Source organism: Aethalodelphis obliquidens, unplaced genomic scaffold, assembly GCF_003676395.1.
Source record: "Aethalodelphis obliquidens isolate GAN/ISIS:26980383/991018 unplaced genomic scaffold, ASM367639v1 scaffold25, whole genome shotgun sequence".
Taxonomy (NCBI): domain Eukaryota; kingdom Metazoa; phylum Chordata; class Mammalia; order Artiodactyla; family Delphinidae; genus Aethalodelphis; species Aethalodelphis obliquidens.
In genome coordinates, this window is record NW_020837969.1 from 33,468,518 (window position 1) to 33,490,685 (window position 22,168).

General features: G+C 40.6%; 1 protein-coding gene across 10 annotated transcripts in view; it reads right to left on the reverse strand.

Annotated features, from left to right (window-relative positions):
* The window catches only part of INTS10 (integrator complex subunit 10), a 36,834-nt gene that overhangs the window by 9,377 nt on the left and 5,289 nt on the right, over positions 1–22,168 (reverse strand). For 5 of the 10 annotated variants that reach the window (XM_027122984.1, XM_027122981.1, XM_027122985.1 and 2 more), the window contains 10 exons: positions 21,408–21,489; positions 20,773–20,913; positions 20,171–20,342; positions 19,539–19,708; positions 18,672–18,805; positions 16,555–16,629; positions 7,755–7,908; positions 6,531–6,613; positions 5,665–5,817; positions 2,895–3,003 (listed from right to left, as the gene is read on the reverse strand). In XM_027122984.1, the coding sequence (XP_026978785.1) occupies positions 2,895–3,003; positions 5,665–5,817; positions 6,531–6,613; positions 7,755–7,908; positions 16,555–16,629; positions 18,672–18,805; positions 19,539–19,708; positions 20,171–20,342; positions 20,773–20,913; positions 21,408–21,489 (1,273 nt within the window). Of the gene's footprint in view, positions 1–2,894; positions 3,004–5,664; positions 5,818–6,530; positions 6,614–7,754; positions 7,912–16,554; positions 16,630–18,671; positions 18,806–19,538; positions 19,709–20,170; positions 20,343–20,772; positions 20,914–21,407; positions 21,490–22,168 lie in introns of all 10 variants that reach the window. The other 5 variants (XM_027122988.1, XM_027122983.1, XM_027122987.1 and 2 more) reach the window with 3 other exon arrangements.

Below are 22,168 nucleotides of genomic sequence, written 5' to 3' on the forward strand. Positions count from 1 at the left end.
GGTGGAGAATCTTTCCAAGTAGTTTTTGGCCATTTGGCTTCTGTGAATCTGTTGTTCATATTTTTTGCCTATTTTTCTATGGGGGGTTGGTTATTTGTTTCTTATAGGAGCTCTTTCAACATTCTGGATACTAATTTTTTGTTGAATATATAAGTATATAAATATATAAATTGTGCTGGACAATTTTCTTATAGTCTATAGCTTTTCACTTTGATCATAATATCTTTTGTTGGTATTTTGATTTTAACGTGATCAAATTCACTAATCTTTTATGTCGTGTGCTCTTTGTAGCCTAAATCCTTCTCTAACTAGAAAGCAACAAGGATCGTCTTCTGTATTTTCCTCTAAAAGTTTAAAAGTTTTAGTTTTAATATTTAAATCTTAAAATTTAAAGGGTTCTTGTGTAGTATGAAGGAGGAATCTCTTTTCTGTCATTTTTGTATTTGGATAATCAACTGTAACAGTACCACTTACAGGATAAATTCATTCTTCCTCCCCTGAACTGTAATGCTTCCAGTTTCTTCGTTCTCTATTCTGTTCCTGGGGTCAATCTCTACGCCAATGCCACACTTTAAAATCAGTCTTGATGTCCGCTAGGTCAAGTCTTACCCACCTGATCTGTTTCTGTTCCACAGAGATATTAATTTTTGAAGGGGTCTGGGCTATGTCTAGTTTTTTCAGCCTTTTGTTGTAGAAAATCCCAAACATATAAAAAGTAAACAGAATAGTATAATGAACTCCCAATAAGTATCAAAACTGTCATGCTTTTGTCTTCTAGAAAGCTTTTAGTGTCCTAAGGAACCTACTACCAGTCTCAAAGAAATTTTCTTCTAAAAAAATGTTATCATTTAGCTTCTCCATTTAGTCTCTCTGCTCCAGCTCAAATTAATTTTTGGGAAAAATGTGAGGTAGGAGGTGAGGATCTTTTTTTCCTCTACATGAAGATCCCTTTGTTCCAGCACCATTTGTTGAAAAGGCTTTCCTTTCTCCATTGAATTACTTTGGCGTCTTCATGGAAAATCATTTGACCATACTTATGTGGGTCCATTTCTGGATTCTCCAATCTTGTGCCAATACTGTCTGGATAACTGTAGCTTTATATTAAACCCTGCTATCAGGTAGGGTCACTTGTCATTTTGTTAGTCTTTTTCAAAACTGTTGTAGTATTTCCATATAAATTTTAGAATCAGTTTGTCAACTTCTGTTAAAAAAAAAAGTCTGCTGGGATTTTGACTGGGATTGCACTGAATCTATAAAGACATTTGGGGAGAACTGGTATCCTAACAATATTGAGTCTTCTAACCTACAAACATAATTTTGCATATCTTTCATTAAATTTATCCCTAAGTATTTTATGGGGTTTGATGTTATTCTATTTGGAGATTCCTTGACTTTTCTACGTAGCCAAATATGTAGCTGTGAATAAAAACGGTTCTTTTTCAACCTTTCTTTTTCTTGCTTATTGTGTTTGCTAGAATCTCCAGGATGTTGAATTGAGGTGCTGACAGCAGACACCCCTGTACTGCTGCTGGTCTTGGGGAAAGCATTCAATATTTCATAGTTAAGAATGATGCTGAGGAAGTTTCCTCCTATCTCTAGTTTACTAAGATTTTAAAAAAATCATGAATGATAAATGCAGACACAATTGAATTCTGTCTGCATCTATTAAGATAATCTTATGATTTTTCTCCTTTAATCTGCTAATGTGGTGAACTGCAGTGACTGGTTTTCCTGTGTTAAGCCACCTTTGCATTTCCGGTATACTTGGCCATTATGTATTATCTTTCTTATATATTGCTGTATTTGCTTATATTTTCTTAAGAATTTTGGCATCTAAGATCATGATAGACACTGGCCTTTAATGTTCTTCTCTTGTTTGGTTTTGCTATCAGGGTTATGTTTGTCTTAAAAACTGAATTGGTAAGTGTTCCCTCTTTCTCTGTTTTCTCCAAAAGTGTGTACAGGATTGGAGTTATTTCTTACTAAATGCTTGACAAGATTCACAGTGAAGCCAAACGGGCCTGGAGTTTTCTTTGTGGGAAAGTTTTTGACAACAAAATTTAATTTCTTTGATAGATATAAAACATTCAGATTTTCTATTTCATTTTGTGTCTGTTTTGGTAAGTTGTGTTTTTCAAGGAATTCTTTCCATTTCACCTAAATTGTTAAATTTATTGGCATAAAGTTATTCACAACCTATTCTCTTACTGTCCTTCTGGTTTCAGCACGATCTGGAGTGACATTCCCTCTTCCATTCCTGATATTGGTTATTTGTATTTACTACCTTCCTGGTCCATCTTGTTAGGGGTTCATCAATTTCATTATTTTTTTTCAGAAAACCGACTTTTTGCTTTATTAATTTCCTCTATTTTTTTTCTATTTCATTAGTTTCTGCTCTTGTCTTTATTAGTCCCCATTTTCTACTTGGCTTGGGTTTGACAGATTATCTTTTTCCAACTTCTAAGATGGAAGTTAGATCATGACAGTGGGGCTCTCTTCCTTTCCTAGGAAGCATCACAGCTCAATTTACGTAGTTTTTCAACAATGAGCAACTTGAGGTAAAGCTCAAAACAGCCCGAGAGACAAGCTAAGAGATCCTTCTCAACTAAGTATTACAAGATTTCCTAGAATTGGTAAAGACAGGAAAAGGAGCTCACTGATATTCTTCAAAGAGCCAACAAACTCAGGAACTGATGAGAACTTCGGAAGAAGGACAGATGTATGGCTGCTTATGAAATCAGAGCCACGAAAAGCTTGGCGAGCACTTCGTTTCTTATACAATTTGTCAAGCTCTGCAGATCACATGGTATTACGTTGTCAGGAATTACAAAAAATTCCCAGCCTTAGGTCCTAAAGCTATTTCTATAAAATAAAAATAAAATTTGTCACTGTACCTTTTCTAAACTTGGGCTTTATTTTTGAGGGTTCTTCCTGTGACTTGCCTCCATCCTGGATGGGGAGGACCATGTAGCACATCAAATCAAGGACTTTCTCACACGTCATCTAGAGAAGACAAGACCAGAAGGAACTAACTGAACGTTTCTGACTGAAACCAAATCTACGTAACTAAAACCTATGCAGCACAAGTGGGGCCACCTGTGCACAGAGCTTGGGAGCACGGCCCCAGGACGCCATGTGACCAGTACTGTCTGCTTGTCACCGTGTAGAAAAATAACTGAGATCAAATCCATGTACTAGACCATTCAGGGAACACTAACTCATTCTTCACTGTTAAAAAACAAAAGAACAAAACCTAAAAATTAATCAAGTATTAACTAAACTACCAAAGTGTTTCACAGCACAGTGGAATCCAAAAGAAGTATGTCCCTATCTTAAGGACATTTACTAACTCACTGAATAGAAAAATTAACAAAATGGGACACATGGTGGCGGACTAAAATGTTATGTTTAGAGCATAATTTAAAACTAAGTAGAAACACCCACAGACTAAACTAGCAGGAAAAATTTCAGGCAGGGAGGTGATCTAAGCCTTAAAGGGGGGCAGGATCTGAAATATGGAAAAGAGAAAAACGGGTTTTCAAAGGAGGAGAGAAAGACGACGTGGGGAAGGCTTTCTACTGTTTTTGGCAATTCCCTTGAGGGGAAGGAGGGCGTGGTTTAGGAAACAGACATGAAACTGGACCAATGACGTGCTGCTGGATGAGAGGCGGCCCCAGGTGCCCATGGAGCAGGTGGTCTCAAGCCACAGAGAGCAGGGCATCACCTTCTGTCCACCCATCAAATTCCAGTAGTAACAGTCAGAATCGGCTGAGGGAGCATTTCCTGTGTGTCAGGCACAACCCCCTACTACCCCCATTTTACAGATGATGAAGTGGAATCTTCCCAACCTTTTTCATGTCTTGGCACTTCCAGAAAATAGTATTTGTAAGGCTGCTCGGAGCTGGCAGCAAATGATCTGGGGCTTAGCTGCCCAAGCCACAGCTAACTGCCTGGGGCTGAGGGGTCGGTATCCTGGCACATCCAGAATCACCCATGGCCACAGGGTCATGAAGCTCCAGCTTTGAGAGATCGGCAGCTGGGGAGTTAAGAACTTGAACCCTGGAGTTAGATAGGTCACAGCGCTAGTGAGTAGTGAGACCGGGAGTTAACTCAGAATCATATGCCGCCATCCTTCCTTCAATACCCACCTTCTTTCCCCGAGGGTGTGGGCCTGGGCGAAACCACCCTTCCCTGAATGACTGCTGTATGACTGCTGTGCACAGGTCTGAGGCAAACTGCTAGTACTGGATTTTTAACTGTCTTACATAAACACCTGCACTTCTCTCTCCAACTCAAATTAGATGTCCTTGAACACAGGGATCCCACCCTGGGGCACCCAGGAAGTCAACACCTCAATGAAATGGAATGATGACAGCAATGTTGTAGAGAGCTGACCATAACTTATAGGGTTGGAAAAATGGTTACAGGCAACAAACTCAGTTAAAAGCCATGGGTTAGGGTGGTGGCAGTGGAAATAAAAGGCACTATGCCAAAAGCACTGGTGCCCCATCCTGGAAGAGACAAAAGGACCAGCTTGAGTAAGAGTCTCTGTGACTTGACAGGTGGTGTCTAAGGTCCAGAGAACTAAGGAAATGCACATCTGGACATGCTGAGTCCCAGCCAAAGACAGGCAGTCAGAGACTCAGGAATCGGGTAAGGTAGAAACCAAAGATAAAAGCCTAAGAGCGACCCGCACGGAGGTGGTAACAGGAGCCCTCAGAGAGAATGAGTCTGCGTAGCTTAATCAAATCTACCAGTTTATCGTACATTCCCTCGTACCGTGCACGGCTGTCTAATTCTACACGACACGTGTGTATCTGTGTGCGTAACTATGTGCTCTCTTAAGTTCGCAAAAGGAATCAATTGAAACTTAGAATTAGGCACCTGACAACGTAAGTGATAGAAAAGCATTTCAATTTTAAATGCACATACTTCACATACTTATTAACTTTTTCTTTCTAAAATTCATCACGGCAAATTGTAAATCATATTTCAAAGTTCAAGTGAAAAAATTTAATTTAGCGTTTTTAATCACAAAGTAATCAACTTAATCTCTATAGAGAGACAAGAAGAAATCCGAGTTGGTGTGTTAAGGTGTGACCTGAATCTATCCAGTAACTGTGCGTATAAAGCCGCGCTGGTCACGCTCACCGCATGCAGGTGTTTACTGTGGACCGAAGCTGTGCGGCCACCATGCAAGGAGGGGCTCACAGCATGGAGAAGGCAGGTCTGTTCATACAGCTGCTCCTGCAACACCCCTAAGAGGTGTCACCACCACGTAAAAAGAGAATCTGAGTTCAGATATGCTATTGTGAATCTCCATGTCCCACTGGGTGAAGGCCTCTTCTGTCCAAGTACAAGAGGACTGACTCTACTCTAAAGGGATTCCAGGCAAGAAAGTAAAAATCATCCTCAAACAAATGGAATAATGAGCGGGAAATGTGAAAAGTATGGAAGCCTAACTTGAGGGAAGCTATAGAAAGGAGGAAATTAAACAGCATCACTAACCTTTTCACCAGCAGATGAGATAATAAAATCTAGGCAGAAAGAGCAAGCTTCAAGTAAACATGCACTGAATTAAAAAGCCACTCTGGGAAAAAAAAAGAAAGCCCCAAGGTTACCGAGTGCGCCTGCACGTCCCCATACCAGGCACCCAGTACTCACTCTGTACTCCCCCAAGGCAAAGTGGCAGGTCGCCAGCTGGATGAGCGCCCTCTGATGCTCCAAGGTCCCCTGTCCCGAGATCTGTGGCTGAGGAAGCGGTCCCTGGAGAGCGGCCAAGTGGTGCAGGCTGGCTATGGCCTTTTTATATTGACCCTTAGAAAGTCACAGCAAGGAGGGAAACACAGTGCCATTAAAGAATCTCCAGAGCTAATTACGCACCTAGCAAGCAACCACAAATCAGGCACCTGTGCTTAATCATTTGAGGAGGGAATGGACACAGCTACAGAATCAAACCAACTTAGCTAAAGCTACGTGGAGGATCTGTAGGGGGACTTCAAAAATACAAAGATTTTTCTTTCTAGTCTTAATTCTTGAGACTAAATAAAATGACACAAGCTCTTTGGTAGCGTACATTTTGGATATACCACTTCTTTATGAATATTTTACTACTAATACCATTTCTCCTCATGAAGGCTGGAAGCTGCAACCTGCCCATTTCAACAACGGGGGTTGGAAGCTCTCCCTCTTGTTACTGAATCCTCTCTCGCTTCTGGACATAAGTAGCTCGAGGACAGCAGAGCAAGGCAGCAGGGCTCCCCCAGAGCAGAGAGGAGAGGTGAGCAGTGTTTGTCTTTCACTGAGAAATAAAACTCTTACTTTTACAGAGGGGTGTGATTGGACCCCCCAAAAGTAACCCAGATGTGGGCCTGCCGTCCGGAGCTGTTCTCAGCTGAAAGTGGACCACAATCCCCTCATCAGTGAAGAAGGAACATCTGCCTTCAGAGCAGGAGGAAACGCACACATCTTCACGCTGAAGATGCTCACAGCAACCGTGGTCAAGACACAGGTACTTAAACACACATTACCTGATAGATGATCACATCGTTGAGGAAGATTCTCAACCAAAGCCAAGTATCCGTCTTCCACGCCAAACAAATTCTTGTAAATTCTGAGCAAGAATTCAAAAGTTAATTTACCAGAAATACGTAACACAGAAGCAGAGAATAAAACTGACATACCCACCAACAGAACAATAGTCAGAGAGAAACAAATTACCAAAAAATGGATGTAACTTTAGACTTTGATTTCTAAAACAATGGTCTGAACTTTCAGTTCGATAGTAAAGTTAGGGCAGAATACTTACCAGTAATACACAAGCAATAACCTTATTAGGCACCAACACTTCCTAAGCACACATCATGTGCTAGCAGCTGCTCAAAATGCTTTTCACACATTACTTTATCTTCTAAACTGCTTTGCTTTCACCCAGTTAAAGTAATAAATATATGACATTAAGAGTTTCACTCATTTTTTTAAGTCGATTTATGCCTAAAGAAAAACATCCCCTCCAAAAGTCACATACCTGTTCACCATTCTAGATGTGACAAGGAGGAACTGGACGATGCAATGTTTACTTAGAAACTATGACATGACACATCAAACAAGGGGCCTGTATAGGCACGTGACAGGAGCAAGCCAGGGACAAATGTCCACTGGCCAGGAGGAAAGTAACGGCCTTGATCCCAAAGTACAGGAAAATATGCTGGTTAGCAGAGTGCTAGTGATTTCTGAGTAGTGTTGAAATACTCAGTAGTGTAAATATTATACAGAGGAAACTCCCTCTCATTTCTGTCTATGCTCAAAGCGGGCTTTCTGCAGTGTTTGGAATTTGGGCTTTCAAGCAACGGAGTCAAGTCAGGCATCACAGCACCACCTTCTGCAGCCTTAGTCACATGTGGCTGGAGGGGACACAAAGCAGTGGGCAGAGCGACTAAAAGCACCAGACAAACCCAGCAAGAAAATGGCCAGCAATATAAATTTTAACAGAAAGATCAAACCCCCCCCCCCAAGTCCACCCCAACCCTGATTATAATACACCCCCAGTGCACGAGCTAAGAGGTAAATGGTTATTTGAATATTTATAACTGACTAGATTTCCTGCTCAAAAAAGAATCCTATGAAATGTGTGAACTACTGTAATCAATTTAATCAGCCGTTAGTGACGACATTTCGAGTAGAATAATGAACCTTTTCGGCATGATGATTTCCCATAAAAAATGAAATATCACAACAGGATGAGCATGCCTTACCCTTGTCAAGGAATTCCAGGGAATAGAGCAGCTCCCAGCTCTCTCTGGCCAGCTTAAAGCTTTCCAACACCTCGATGGAGTTAGCAAGTTCTGCCTTATTGACAACAATGTGACGATTCCTTCCTTTTGCTGAACAGTCTTCATCGTCTGAACTCTGCTTAGAGAATGTGAAGAACATGATTAAAGTTATGAAGATAGTCACTACTTAAACATTATTACATTTATTGTTGCCAATTCTGATCATTATATGAATTTCATATCAAAGGATACTATCATGAGTATAATACAATTCTTTTGAATTTAACAATTTAGCTTTAAAAAGTAACATAAAATTTTCATCCTTTCACAAGTTTGATAGTTACTTTTAAAATTAAGGTTTTCTGATGATAAATTCTAAGCTTGGGCTTCCCTGGTGGCGCAGTGGTTGAGAGTCCGCCTGCCGATGCAGGCGACACGGGTTCGTGCCCCGGTCTGGGAAGATCCCACATGCCGCGGAGCGGCTGGGCCCGTGAGCCATGGCCGCTGAGCCTGCGCGTCCGGAGCCTGTGCTCCGCAACGGGAGAGGCCACAACAGTGAGAGGCCCGCGTACCGCAAAAAAAAAAAAAAAAAAAAAAAAATTCTAAGCTTATGTTGGTTTCAGAGTAAAGCTATAGAGTTAAAACTTCCAATAACTTTAAAAATATACCAATGTTATAAAAGCCAAAACTTACATTTTTACATTTAGGGATACAGCTTAATTAAGTAGCACCTGTTTTACAGTTTACTTTTTTCCAATAGGTGACATTTAATTTGCTTCCAAGAAACAGTTTGTTCTGTAGTGCCATAAAATTAAAGCCCGAGTCCTCTGAGAAATAATTAAGAGAAACTGTTACTTATCCTTTGTTCACTGCATATAACTTCTCCAATGGCCACCCAATGCAAGGTGTCTGGCCAGGAATTACATTTGTCTGCACTTACCCATTTTACTTTATAATAAACTTTCCTACATTTCTTGCTCTTCATCTCAAATAAAGCCAAAGAAAAGAGAGGGCCTCAGAGAAAGGCAACTATTGTAAATGCCACTGAGTATGGTCAGACTTTTTGCCAAAAACAAGTAAAGTCAAAAAAGCTCCATTTCACTTTATTTTCCTGAAAATTTCTTGAACCTTTTATTCCACCTACGTCATTTTTATTAATTGACCCAAATTAAATTTTCCCTGCAGATTTTTACCCCACTAAGACTGTCTAAAAATATGTACAAATAAACACATCTATGAAACAGAAACAGACTCACAGACATAGAGAAGAGACTTGTGGTTGCCAAGGGTGGGAATAGGGGAGGGAAGAACTGGGAGTTTGTGATTAACAGATGCAAACTATTATATACAGAATGGATAAAAAACAAGATTCTACTGTATAGCACAGGGGACTATATTCAATAGCCTGTAATAAACCATAATGGAAAAGAATATGAAAAAGAATATGTATGTATAACTGAATCAATTTTCTGTACAGAAGAAATTAATATAACACTGTAAATCAACTGAATTTTTTAGATTCAGTAAAATTTTTAAAAAATATGTAAAAATATTTCACCTAAAAGCTCCAATCCTCATAAACAAAACCAACAAACCTCTAGCCAGGTTCACCAAGAAGAAAAGAGAGGAACTAAATAAAATAAGAAATGAAAGAGGAGAAATAACAACCAATACTGGAGAAACAAAAAAAATCATAAGAGAGTACTATGAACAGTTATATGCCAATGAAATGGACAACCTAGAAGAAATGGACAAGTTTCTAGAAACATACAGCCTGTCAAAACTTAATCAAGAAGAAACAGATACTCTGAACAGACCAATCACTAAAACAGAATCTGTAATTAAGAAAACTCCCCGTAAACAGAAGTCCAGGATGAGATGGCTTCACTGGGGAATTCTACCAAACACACAAAGAAGAACTCATACCAATCCTTCTCAAACTCTTCCAAAAGACTGAAGAGGAGGGAACACTCCCAAAGTCATTCTATGAAGCCACCATCACCCTGATACCAAACCAGACAAAGACACTACAAAAAAAGAAAATTACAGGTCAATATCTTTGATAAATATAGATGCAAAATTCCTCAACAAAATATTAGCAAACTGAATCCAACAATACACAAAAATGATCATACACCCATGATCAAGTCAGATTCATTCCAGGGTCACAAGGATGGTTCAACATAACACTAATCAATCAATGTGATACATCATATTAACAAAAGAAAACACAAAAACCACATGATTATCTCAACAGATGCAGAAAAAGCATTTGATAAATCTCAACATCTGGACTTCCCAGATGGCGCAGTGGTTAAGAATCCGCCTGCCAATGCACAGGACACAGATTCGATCCCTGGTCCGGGAAGATCCCACATGGAGCAACTAAGCCTGTGCGCCACAACTACTGAAGCCTGCGCACCCTAGAGCCTGTGTGCCACAAATACTGAGCCCATGCGCTGCGACTACTGAAGCCCGTGCACTCTAGGGTCCACGTGCTGCAACTACTGAGCCTGCATGTTGCAACTACTGAGGCCCACACGCCTAGAGCCCATGCTCCACAACAAGAGAAGCCACCGCAATGAGAAGCCTGTGCACCGCAATGAAGAGTAGCCCCTGCTCACTGCAATTAGAGAAAGCCCTTGTGCAGCAATGAAGACCCAATGCAGCCAAAAAATAAATAAGAAAAAAAAAAAGAAAACAAAACTCAACATCCATTCATGATGAAAGTTCTCACCAAAGTGGGAATGAACATATCTCAACATAATAAAACCACTTACGACAAACCCACAGCCAACATAATACTCAATGGTGAAAAGCTGAAAGCCTTCCCACTAAAATCTGCAACAAGACAAGGATGCCCACTCTTACCACTTCTATTCAACACAGTATTGGAAGTCCTAACCCAGCAATTAGACAAGAAAAAGAAATAAAATGTATCCACATTGGAAAGGAAGAGGTAAAACTGTCATTGTATGCAGAAGAAATGATACTCTATATAGAAAAATCCTAAAGACTCCACACAAAAACTATTAGAACTAATAAATGAATTCAGCGAGGGAGCAGGATACAAGATAGATATACAAAAATCTGTTACATTTCTTCACATTAACAATGAAATATCAGAAAGTAAAAAAAAAAAAAAAAATCCCATTTAAAATCAGGTCAAAAAATAAATAAACCTAGGAATAAACCTAATCAAGGAGGTGAAAGACCTATATGCTGAGAACTCTAAAACACTGATAAAGGAAACTGAAGATGATTCAAAGAAATGGAAAGGTATCCCATGCTCTTGAAATGGAATAATTAATATTGTTAAAATGGCCATACTACCAAAAGCAATCTACAGATTTAATGTGATCCTTTATCAAATTACCTATGACATTTTTCAAACAGCTAAAACAAATAATCCTAAAATTTACATGGAACCACAAAAGAACTAGAATTGCCAAAGTAATTCTCAGGAAAAAGAACAAAGCTGGAGGCATAACCCTCCCAGACTTCAGACAATACTACAAAGCTATAGTAATCAAAATAGCATGGTATTGGCACAAAAACAGACATACAGATCAATGGAACAGAATAGAGACCAGAAATAAACCCACACACCTCTGGTCAATTAATCTTCAACAGAGGAGGCAAGAATATACAATGGAGAAAAGACAGTCTCTTCAGCAAGTGGTTCTGGGAAAGCTGGACAGCCGCATGCAAATTAATGAAATTACAACACTCCCTCAAACCATACACAAAAATAAACTCAAAATGGCCTAAAGACTTATATATAAAACATGACACCATAAAACACCTATAAGAGAACATAGGCAAAACATTCTCAGACATTAATCATAGTAGTATTTTCTTAGATCAGTCTCCCAAGGCAAAAGAAATAAAAACAAAAACAAACAAATGGCACCTAATTAAACTTATAAGCTTTTGCTCAGCAAAGAAACTCATAGGAATGCAAGAGATTTCTGTGCATCAATTTTGTATCCTGCTACTTTACCAAATTCATTGATTAGATCTAGTAGTATTCTGGTAGCATCTTTTCTTTTTGTTTTGTTTCTTGTTTTTTTGTTATTGGCGGCATTGGGTCTTCGTTGCTGCACACGGGCTTTCTCTAGTTGAGGTGAGCGGGGGCTACTCTTCATTGTGGTGTGGAGGCTTCTCACTGCGGTGATTTCTCTTGTTGCAGAGCACAGGCTCTAGGTGTGCGGGCTTCAGCAGTTGTGGCTGGCGGGCTCTAGAGTGCAGGCTCAGTAGTTGTGGCGCATGGGCTTAGCTGCTCCGCAGCATGTGGGTTCTTCCCAGACCAGGGCTCGAACCCGTGTCCCCTGCATTGGCAGGCATATTCTTAACCATTGCGCCACCAGGGAAGCCCTCTGGTAGCATCTTCATGATTCTCTATGTATAGTGTCATGTCATCTACAAACAGTGACAGTTTTACTTCTTCTTTTACGATTTGGATTCCTTTTATTTCTTTTTCTTCTCTGACTGCTGTGGCTAAAACTTCCAAAACTATGTTGAATAATAGTGGTGAGAGTGGGCAACCTTGTCTTGTGCCTGATCTTAGAGGAAATGGTTTCAGTTTTTCACCACTGAGAACGATGTTGGCTGTGGGTTTGTTGTATATGGCCTTTATTATGTTGAGGTAGGTTCCCTCTATGCCTACTTTCTGGAAGGTTTTTATCATAAATTGGTGTTGAATTTTGTCAAAAGCTTTTTCTGCATCTATTAAGATTATCATATGGTTTTTATCCTTCAGTTTCTTAATATGGCGTATCACATTGTTTGATTTGCATAGCAGTATACAAAATTAATGCACAGAAATCTCTTGCATTCCTATACACTAATGATGAAAAATATGAAAGTGAAATCAAGAAAACACTCCCATTTACCACTGCAACAAAAAGAATAAAATACCTAGGAATAAACCTACCTAAGGAGACAAAAGACCTATATGCAGAAAACTATAAGACACTGATGAAAGAAATTAAAGACAATACAAACAGATGGAGAGATATACCATGTTCTTGGATTGGAAGAATCAATGTTGTGAAAATGACTATACTACCCAAAGCGATCTACAGATTCAATGCAATCCCTATAAACTACCAATGGCATTTTTCACAGAAGTAGAACAAAAAATTTCACAATTTGTATGGAAACACAAAAGACCCCGAATAGCCAAAGCAATCTTGAGAAAGAAAAATGGAGCTGGAGTAATCAGACTCCCTGACTTCAGACTATACTACAAAGCTACTGTAATCAAGACAGTATGGTACTGGCACAAAAACAGAAAGATAGATCAATGGAACAGGACAGAAAGCCCAGAGGTAAACCCATGCACATATGGTCGCCTTCTCTTTGATAAAGGCGGCAAGAATATACAATGGAAGAAAGACAGGCTCTTCAATAAGTGGTGCTGGGAAAACTGGACAGCTACATGTAAAAGAATAAAATTAGAACACTCCCTAACACCGTAAACAAAAACAAACTCAAAATGGATTAATGACCTAAATGTAGGGTCAGACACTATAAAACTCTTCAAGGAAAACATAGGCAGAACACTCTACGACATAAATCACAGCAAGATCCTTTTTGACCCACCTCCTAGAGAAATGGAAATAAAAACAAAAATAAACAAATGGTACCTAATGAAACTTAAAAGCTTTTGCACAGCAAAGGAAACCATAAACAAGACCAAAAGACAACCCTCATAATGGGAGAAAATATTTGTAAACAAAGCAACTGACAAAGGATTAATCTCCAAAATTTACAAGCAGCTCATGCAGCTCAATATCAAAAAAACAAACAACCCAATCCAAAAATGGGCAGAAGACCTAAATAGACATTTCTCCAAAGAAGATATACAGACTGCCAACAAACACATGAAAGGATGCTCAACATCATTAACCATTAGAGAAATGCAAATCAAAACTACAATGAGGTATCACCTCACACCAGTCAGAATGGCCATCATCAAAAAATCTACAAACAATAAATGCTGGAGGAGGTATGGAGAAAAGGGAACCCCTCTTGCACTGTTGGTGGGAATGTAAATTGATACAGCCACTGTGGAGAACAGTATGGAGGTTCCTTAAAAAGCTACAAATAGAACTACCATATGACCCAGCAATCCCACTACTGGGCATATACCCTGAGAAAACCATAATTCAAAAAGAGTCATGTACCACAATGTTCATTGCAGCGCTATTTACAATAGCCAGGACATGGAAGCAACCTAAATGTCCACTGACAGGTGAATGGATAAAGAAGATGTGGCACATATATACACTGGAATATTACTCAGCCATAAAAAGAAATGAAATTGAGTTATTTGTAGTGAGGTGGATGGACCTAGAGTCTGTCCTACAGAGTGAAGTAAGTCAGAGTGAAAAACAAATACCATATGGTAACACATACATATGGAATCTAAAAAAAAAAAAAGTGGTTCTGAAGAACCTAGAGGCAGGACAGCAATAAAGACGCAGACGTAGAGAACAAACTTGAGGACACGGGGAGGGGGAAGCATAAGCTGGGACGAAATGAGAGAGTGGCATGGACATATATACACTACCAAATGTAAAACAGATAGCTAGTGGGAAGCTGCTGCATAGCACAGGGAAATCAGCTTGTACTCTGTGACCACCTAGAGTGGTGGGGTAGGGAGGATGGGAGGGAGAGATGCAAGAGGAAGGGGATATGGGGATATATGTATATGTACAGCTGAATCACTTTGTTATACAGCAGCAAGTAACACACCATTGTAAAGCAATTATACTCCAGTAAAGATGTTTAAAAAAAAAAGAAAATCATAAGCAAAACGAACAGACAACCAATGGACTGGGAGAAAATATTTGCAAACAATGTGACCAACAAGGGATTAATTTCCAAAATATACAGACAGCTCATGCAGCTCAATATCAAAGAAACAAACAACCCAATCAAAAAATGGGCAGAAGACCTACACAGACATTTTTCCAAAGAGGACAAACAGATGGCAACAGGCACGTGAAAAGATGCTCAACAACACTAATTATTTGAGAAATGCAAATCAAAATTACAATGAGGTATCACCTCACACTGGTCAAGATGGCCATCATTAAAAAGTGTACAAATAATAAACATTGGAGAGGGTGTGCAGCAAAGGGAACCCTTCTGTGCTGTTGGTGGGAATGTAAATTGGTGCAGCCACTATGGAGAACAGTATGGAGGTTCCTTAAAAAACTAAAAGTAGAGCTACCATATGATCCATCAATCCCACTCCTGGGTATATATGTGGAAAAGACAAAAAGTCTAATTGGAAAAGATACATGCACCCCAATCTTCATAGCAGCACTATTCACAATGGTCAAGACATGGAAACAACCCAAGTGTCCATCAACAGATGACTGGATAAAGAAGATGTGGTATATATGTACAATGGACTACTCAGCCACAAAAAACAATGAAATAATGCCATTTGCAGGACCAATGGATGGACTTATTATACTAAGTGAAGTAAGTCAGAGAAAGACAAATATTATATGATATGACTTGTATGTAGAATCTAAAAAAGACACAAATAAACTTATTTACAAAACAGAAACAAACTCACAGATATAAAAAACAAACTTATGGTGACCAAGGGGAAAGGAGGGGCGGGGGGAGATAAACTAGGAGTATGGGATTAATAGATAAAAACTACTATATATAAAATAGATAACCAACAAGGACCTATTGCACAGCACAGGGAACTATATTTAATATCTTGTAATAACGTAGAATAGAAAAGAATCTGAAGTTGTACACCTGAAACTAACACAACATTGTAAAACAACTATAGTTAAAACAAACATAAAAAGCTCCAATCCTCAAGCTAAACTCAGAAAAAATTGGCACCTCCCTCCCACTACCTCCCCGTCCCACCCTAGTTAGCTTCATATTCTTATCCCCTTAGTAATGACACACACCCCAATTCCTTTCAAAACCAAAACCCATCTTAGCTTATCGGGGCCACATGTGGGCCACACGTGGGCCATCTAGTGAGATACAGTAATAGGAATGGTGTGTTCATCGCCGTGGCAACTCATGGAACATATTCCGGGCTCAAAATGAGATCAGGAGTTTCTGGAAGGGCCTCAGATGTGGTGGGGATAGTGTGGAGTTCCAAACAGTCTGTAAAATTTCGAGAAATTGATTTCGAAATACAGTAATGCACTCTGAGGCTCTGCAGGGATGCTCTGAAGCAGGAGTCTTGACTTCAGGGAAGGTACACGAGTGTACGTGGTGGAACACCCTGCCCACAGGGAAGACTGCCCCCGGCTCCAGCTGCCTGGCAGGCACTTAGGCTGCGGGGAGAATGTCCACCCCACTGCAGGGGTGGGCCTCCACAAGGGCCAGCATTATCAGAGACACCAATTATTAAAGGGAAGTCAGACATCTGGATAGTGAGAGAAAGCTTCCAAGTTTTAGGTGCTAGGTTAGTAAAAACAAAACAAAACAAAACACTACGAGTAAAACAAGACAGGTCTGTGAGCTGAGCTCATGGGCCACCAGGTATGTCCCTTGCCACAATGGGACAAACAGACCTGGCTGGACCTGCACTGGGTGGGGCAGGCAGTGGGACGGAGACCCCAGACTGCCTGGAGGGTCAGAGCATGAGAGCAGAGCCTGCTAGACGGCACACGACGAGTGAAGGATGGAAGGAGGAACGGATGGGCCAGAGGCTACACAGCTGTACCACTGCCCGGACCCACACCCGGGAGGGCATGTGTGAATCCCCTCGCGCACCAGAGCTCACCGAAGGCCTGCTGGGGCGCAGGCACCGTTCAGATGGATGCCCAGACACTGCCACTGGCCCCGTGGAGCTTGTACTCTGGTGAAGGGACACGGACAGCAAACCAACCAACCAAGAAAGAATGAAAAATAAACTGCAATAAGGGCTATGCAGAATTAAGATACAGTAATAAAAAGAGAAAACTGATGGCCATTTGGAGGCAGCCTCCGGGAGAGAGCTCAGCTCTGGGCTAAGCACTGCCCGATGGGACCCAGCCAGGCACAGAAAGGCACTCCGCCCCAGTGCATGGCTATGAGCTGCGCCGGGGCCCGGGCAGGAGCAGTGGCAGCCAGTGTGTCTGCAGCACCGAGGGCGGCTCAGTGCATGCTCTGAAGCCAAAGGAAAGAGTCTGGATTTTATTCTTAGAGTGATGCGGAGCCGTCAGAGGCAGAAGCCATGTCTTACTCACATTGTAAAAAGGTCACTAAGGCTGCTGGGGAGAGGAGAGATTGTGGGAGGCAAGAGTGCGAGCAGGGAGCCAGGATGATGACTCGGGTGAGCCGGGGCAGAGGCCGCGGTGCCTGGACAGGGAGGGGGTGGAGAGAAACTCAGGGCGCGGCTACGCTACATACACTGAATGACAGGCCACTGCTTTTCATTGAGACTAGGGACACACAACCTACCACCTACGTGGGTGGGAGAGGTGTCTGTGGTCTTACTGTGAAACCACACACCCTCAGAAAGCAGAAGGGAGAGCTGACAAGAGCTACCCCGCCTGGGAATGTCAGGAAAGAACAAAAGAGCAGACAGAGGGCATCTGGGAAAGCCTGGTTAGCACGGAGATCTCAGCCTGGGGTTCAGGGTTGGGCTTCAAAGCAAAATTGTGCATGTTGAGCATTTTTCTGTGGAAGGAAACAAACCAGTTTTTCAGAACTAGTTAATACCCTTACACGCACATTCAGAATGGGCCACGTCTTCCCACTCCAAACCATTTCATACTCCAGAGCCTTGGAGACATCAGATTAAACTGATTTTCAGACCTGTCTCTCATCAAGCCAGGGTCTCGTTAAATGTTACCCAAGGGCTGAAGAAGAGCATGTTAAGAAACTGAAAGGTGGAGAGAAGAGGGGACAGAAGTTGGGTGAGACTCCTGGCTGCCCTCACACTTCCACCAGAAGAGGGGCTGGCACGCTATGCCCTGCAGGACAAACCCTGCTGTCTCCCACTGTCTGTGGCTATTTCTGCACTTTAGGAGCAGAGCTGAGTATCTGCAATGGAGACGCATGGCCTGCAAAGCCTGAAACATTCACCACCCAGCATTTTACAGGACAAAGTTTGCTGAGACCTGACCGAGAGCATCCCCACTGTCACATTACATGACGGGCCTCCACAAAAGTGCTCCTTGAAAGAAAGGATTCCTCTGCTTAAAAAGAGTTCGAAAATCAGCGCTGGGCACTGGCTTGCCAGCAGGCCAGACCAGAAGACTGATGGTTCACTCTCTGGTTTCCTGCATCTTTGTGCAAGCTGCCCCTTCTTAACAAAATCTACTTCCCAATTCCAAACAACAAAACCCTACGAGGCTGGCGTCAAATGCCAACCTCCTTCATGGGACCTTTCCAACATCTCCCCTGGGGTTATGACTTCCTACCCCGATGGCTAAGAACTCCCCGTTCGGCGGCCAGTGCCCCTCGGCACCCCGCTCTATATGCCCAAGGTAGTTTATTTGGTTTTGCCTTTTAAATTTAATCGATGGCACTAAGTCAAACAGGTATAAACGACTTATACCAGGGCTCCTCAGCCTCAGCACTAGCGGCCTTTGGGGCTGGATAACTCTTTGCTGTGGGGCTCTCCTTGTGCACAGGAGCATGTTTAACAGCACCCCTGGCCTCCGTTCACTAGGTACTAACAGTAATCCCTCCCCACTGAGCCATGACCATCAGAAATGCCCTCGGACACTGTCAAATAACCCAGGGGGCAAAATCACCTCTAGTGGAGAACCACTGATTTTATATAGTAATTATATTTTATAATTAAAAGACCCAAGCTTTATCAATTTAGCTCCAGAGCCATGTTTTACAAAGATTCATTTCTAGCAAACCATAAACATATAATCTGTTAACAATTATATCTGAAAGAATTACCATGGTTTTTTCTCTTCCCTCAGCTAGTTTCCTCTTTTTATGTATGTGTTTATTGCGATCGATCTCTACATCACCGTATACATTTGATATGTCCTCCAGAAGAACCAGTGGAACTTGGCTAGGGGCATTAGGACCTGTGGACGGAGGGAAAACACCAACACTTAAAAATGCAGCAGGGAAACAGTACTTAATATCAGGTGGAAATTTACTCAAACATCGTGTGAAAATACGTTCAGTATCATCCCAGCTAGGTAAACAAATAAGTATACATATACAGAAATGAAAAACTGTACAGATATAAACCAAATTGTTAATAAAGGTTCTTTCTCAGTGGTGGACAATTTTTTACAATGATCACGAAGCATAAAATTACCAAAAAAAGAAAAACTACCAAGTCACACATACACACATACATTATTGTTATAAATTCCAAACAAATCTAAATATATGAAACACTACAGTCAATACACAAAAATGAGAGCTGCATTATACTGGAAGTATTGTGGGTGATCTCACCCTGTAGTTTTCCTGTTTTTCACATTCTCTAGAATTTATATGCATACATCTTATTTTAAAAATCTTTGTCTGTTGAGAAGTCATTGTGAAATCTACTTCAGTACTTAGCTATATCTGCTGCTTTTTTAAAAGAGGCATTCAATATCTGTAGTTTCACAGTACCACTACATCCTTTGATATATAAGTTTTTAATGAAAACTTTCTTACATAAAAATCAACAACTAATGAAAGCTCTGGCATCACCCCGCAATTACTTGGATCCAAGAACAATGTTAAGGTAAACATTTTCATCTTCCTCACCACCCACAATGAGGCCAGTATTTTGAGACACTCTAAAATTCTTCAACCAACCTTGGAATAGAGACGGCTGTATGCTGTTGACATACTGAAACGCATTCTTAAAGAAGACCAACATAGTGGAATAAACCACTTGGTTTTTATATTTTGCATGAGCTTCGTTATCAAAGTTGTTCATGTATCTGCAGAGATCCTTCATTCTATGCAAAATATCACCATAGCTTCTGAAAGGTGAAGGACAATAAAAATTATTTAATTACTCTGGGCTTGTCAGCAAAAGGTCTACCAGAGAAAAGCCCCAATAGAACCATTACAACTACCAAATGTGGCTCTAGGCATGTAAAACTATTCTTCATTGTCTGCATACGGATGCAAATTCCTCTTCCGAATTAGAGCAGCAACAGGCCAAGAGTTCATGACACAAACATGCCAAGTAGCTTCTCTTTCCTCTAAACACCAAGGAGTTCTTCAAACTCAATATCATCTTAAGAGTTCATACTCCCGTTGGGAATCTTTTAATAAAGTGAAAAACCACACTCTTTTGCATAAATACTGAGTGTTACAGAATTTGCCCAGACAGAGGTGTCCCTATACATTATATGCTTTTAGAAAAAAGTATTTTGTTTTATAGAGAGTATGCTATCAAAAGATTTGTTATGCAATCTTAGAAATGAACAGTTTTGTACCGTCTTCCTTTATCCATCTGCCAGTCACATCTCATTCCAACAACATTCAAAATCTTAAACAACCTCTCCCAAGGGTCCACGATCTGGGATGATTTTTCAGTCAGCCCCTCTATTATGTACTTCTGAGAGCTACGTTTGCTCGGTGACATTAAATCAGACGTTTCCTGGGTACCTGAGATGTGAACAAAAAGTAGTTTACAATTACCATTACTACTTACTATTTATGCAGTACTTTATAGAGAAGAAACGTCTAACTCCCCATGCAAGAGGCAAGAACACAGAACTTCAACATGTTGTGTGTTTTATTCAAAGACCCACCACTGGCCCCTGGTAGAGTAGGAAGGGACCTTTGAGCTGTGGTTAACGTATGAAGCTAACCTTACAGTTCAGCAGGTTCACTGCTTCAATCGAGGGGTAAAACTGGCTCCAAAAAAGTCTCATCTCTTAACTGTAGTGTTTTTTTCTAGGAACCATCTTTTAGCAAGACTATCAAACTGGTATGTATCCAGAGGAGAATAATCAGAATGTTGAGGGATTTCTGAGCTTGAAATTTTACAAAGTAAGAAATACAATAAAATAAACTGCAGGTTATTCCCACTTACCTTGATGCTGACTCTCTATTTGAGTAGACCTAGTGACATAATTGATATAAAATTCAGCTGCTTTGTTCAAGTACTTATACAACAAATTGGCGGGCAACCGAACATCATGGTTGTTAATTATTAGAGGAAGGACATCACACACTGTTGAAGAGGGAAAATGAGGAAAAACCGATTAAGCTGTTTGTCTACTCTAGGGTTCTGGCAAAAACAAAATTTATTTTAGAGTTCACTTAATGTAGTACCTGAAATATATAGGCAAAAAAGAAACCCCTTATGGCACATTTATTTAAAAAATGCAGTGCAGAGGGACACCAGTGGATGGAGTCAGGAAGGAAACACACAGGCAGATTCCACATTATGAGTGATGTTTGGGTGGAAATTCAGGTGTTTATTATTATGCCTCATACTCAAATACATGGTTACACATATTCTTTCAGAAGTATCAACCATTACATAATAAAAATTTAGGAGTTGTTTAAAATGCTTTCTGAACTGAAAAAATAAACACGGATTTAAATCCCATAATACGAAGAGTTCCTCTGCTTTCCACAAATGACCTTATTTCTGAAATGACACTTACCCCCAGCATATTCTACTTAGCATAAGGAATGAATACAAAATGTAATTTTTCTTACCAAATAATTTTCTAAAGCAGTTAACAGGAGATTCTTGCTCTTCAATAGTTTCAGCCTCCAACAGTGCCTCCCCAAGGCCAACCTGTTTCAAAATACAATTAATCATCTGTGTTAAGTTTCAGATGTCAGAATTACATGAATAAACACCATATTTGATTTACCACATAGTTTGTATATTCAAACTTACCCAAGAAACAAATATTATCATTTTAAAGACTAGAAAACAAAAGAATGCATCAGCAACACCACCCAGAAGGGAACCCTACATTCACCTGACCACAGACCACTCTGTCTTGGTTATTCTCCCCTGAACTAGTAAAATTAAAATGTCTAAGAAACTTAATGGAAGCACTGGAGCTAGTTTGATAATACAGATGTAGAGATTTTTCTAAGAAATGTAGAAACTAACTTTATTCTCTACATCAAGATGTATCATGTAGACAAAACAACATTTTCAAGAGTTGCCGGGAGTAGTCAGTCATACAGCCTGGACTAGGTCGGACACAACTGTTTGAGAAGGCCACCTTCCCATTACTGATGCCCTAGCCTAGTAGAAAGCTGGCTTCTCCAAATCCACCAACACCTGCATCATCTTCCTTGCAACCACCTGGGGATGCATGGGGTGGGGGGAGAGGGGAACCATGTAAACAATTACATGAGACAGAAAGTTAAAAGAGTAATCGTCAGGGAGGACACCAGGTTGAACAGCATCCCCCCAAAATTCACGTCCACTCAGAACCTCAGAATGTGACCTCATATAT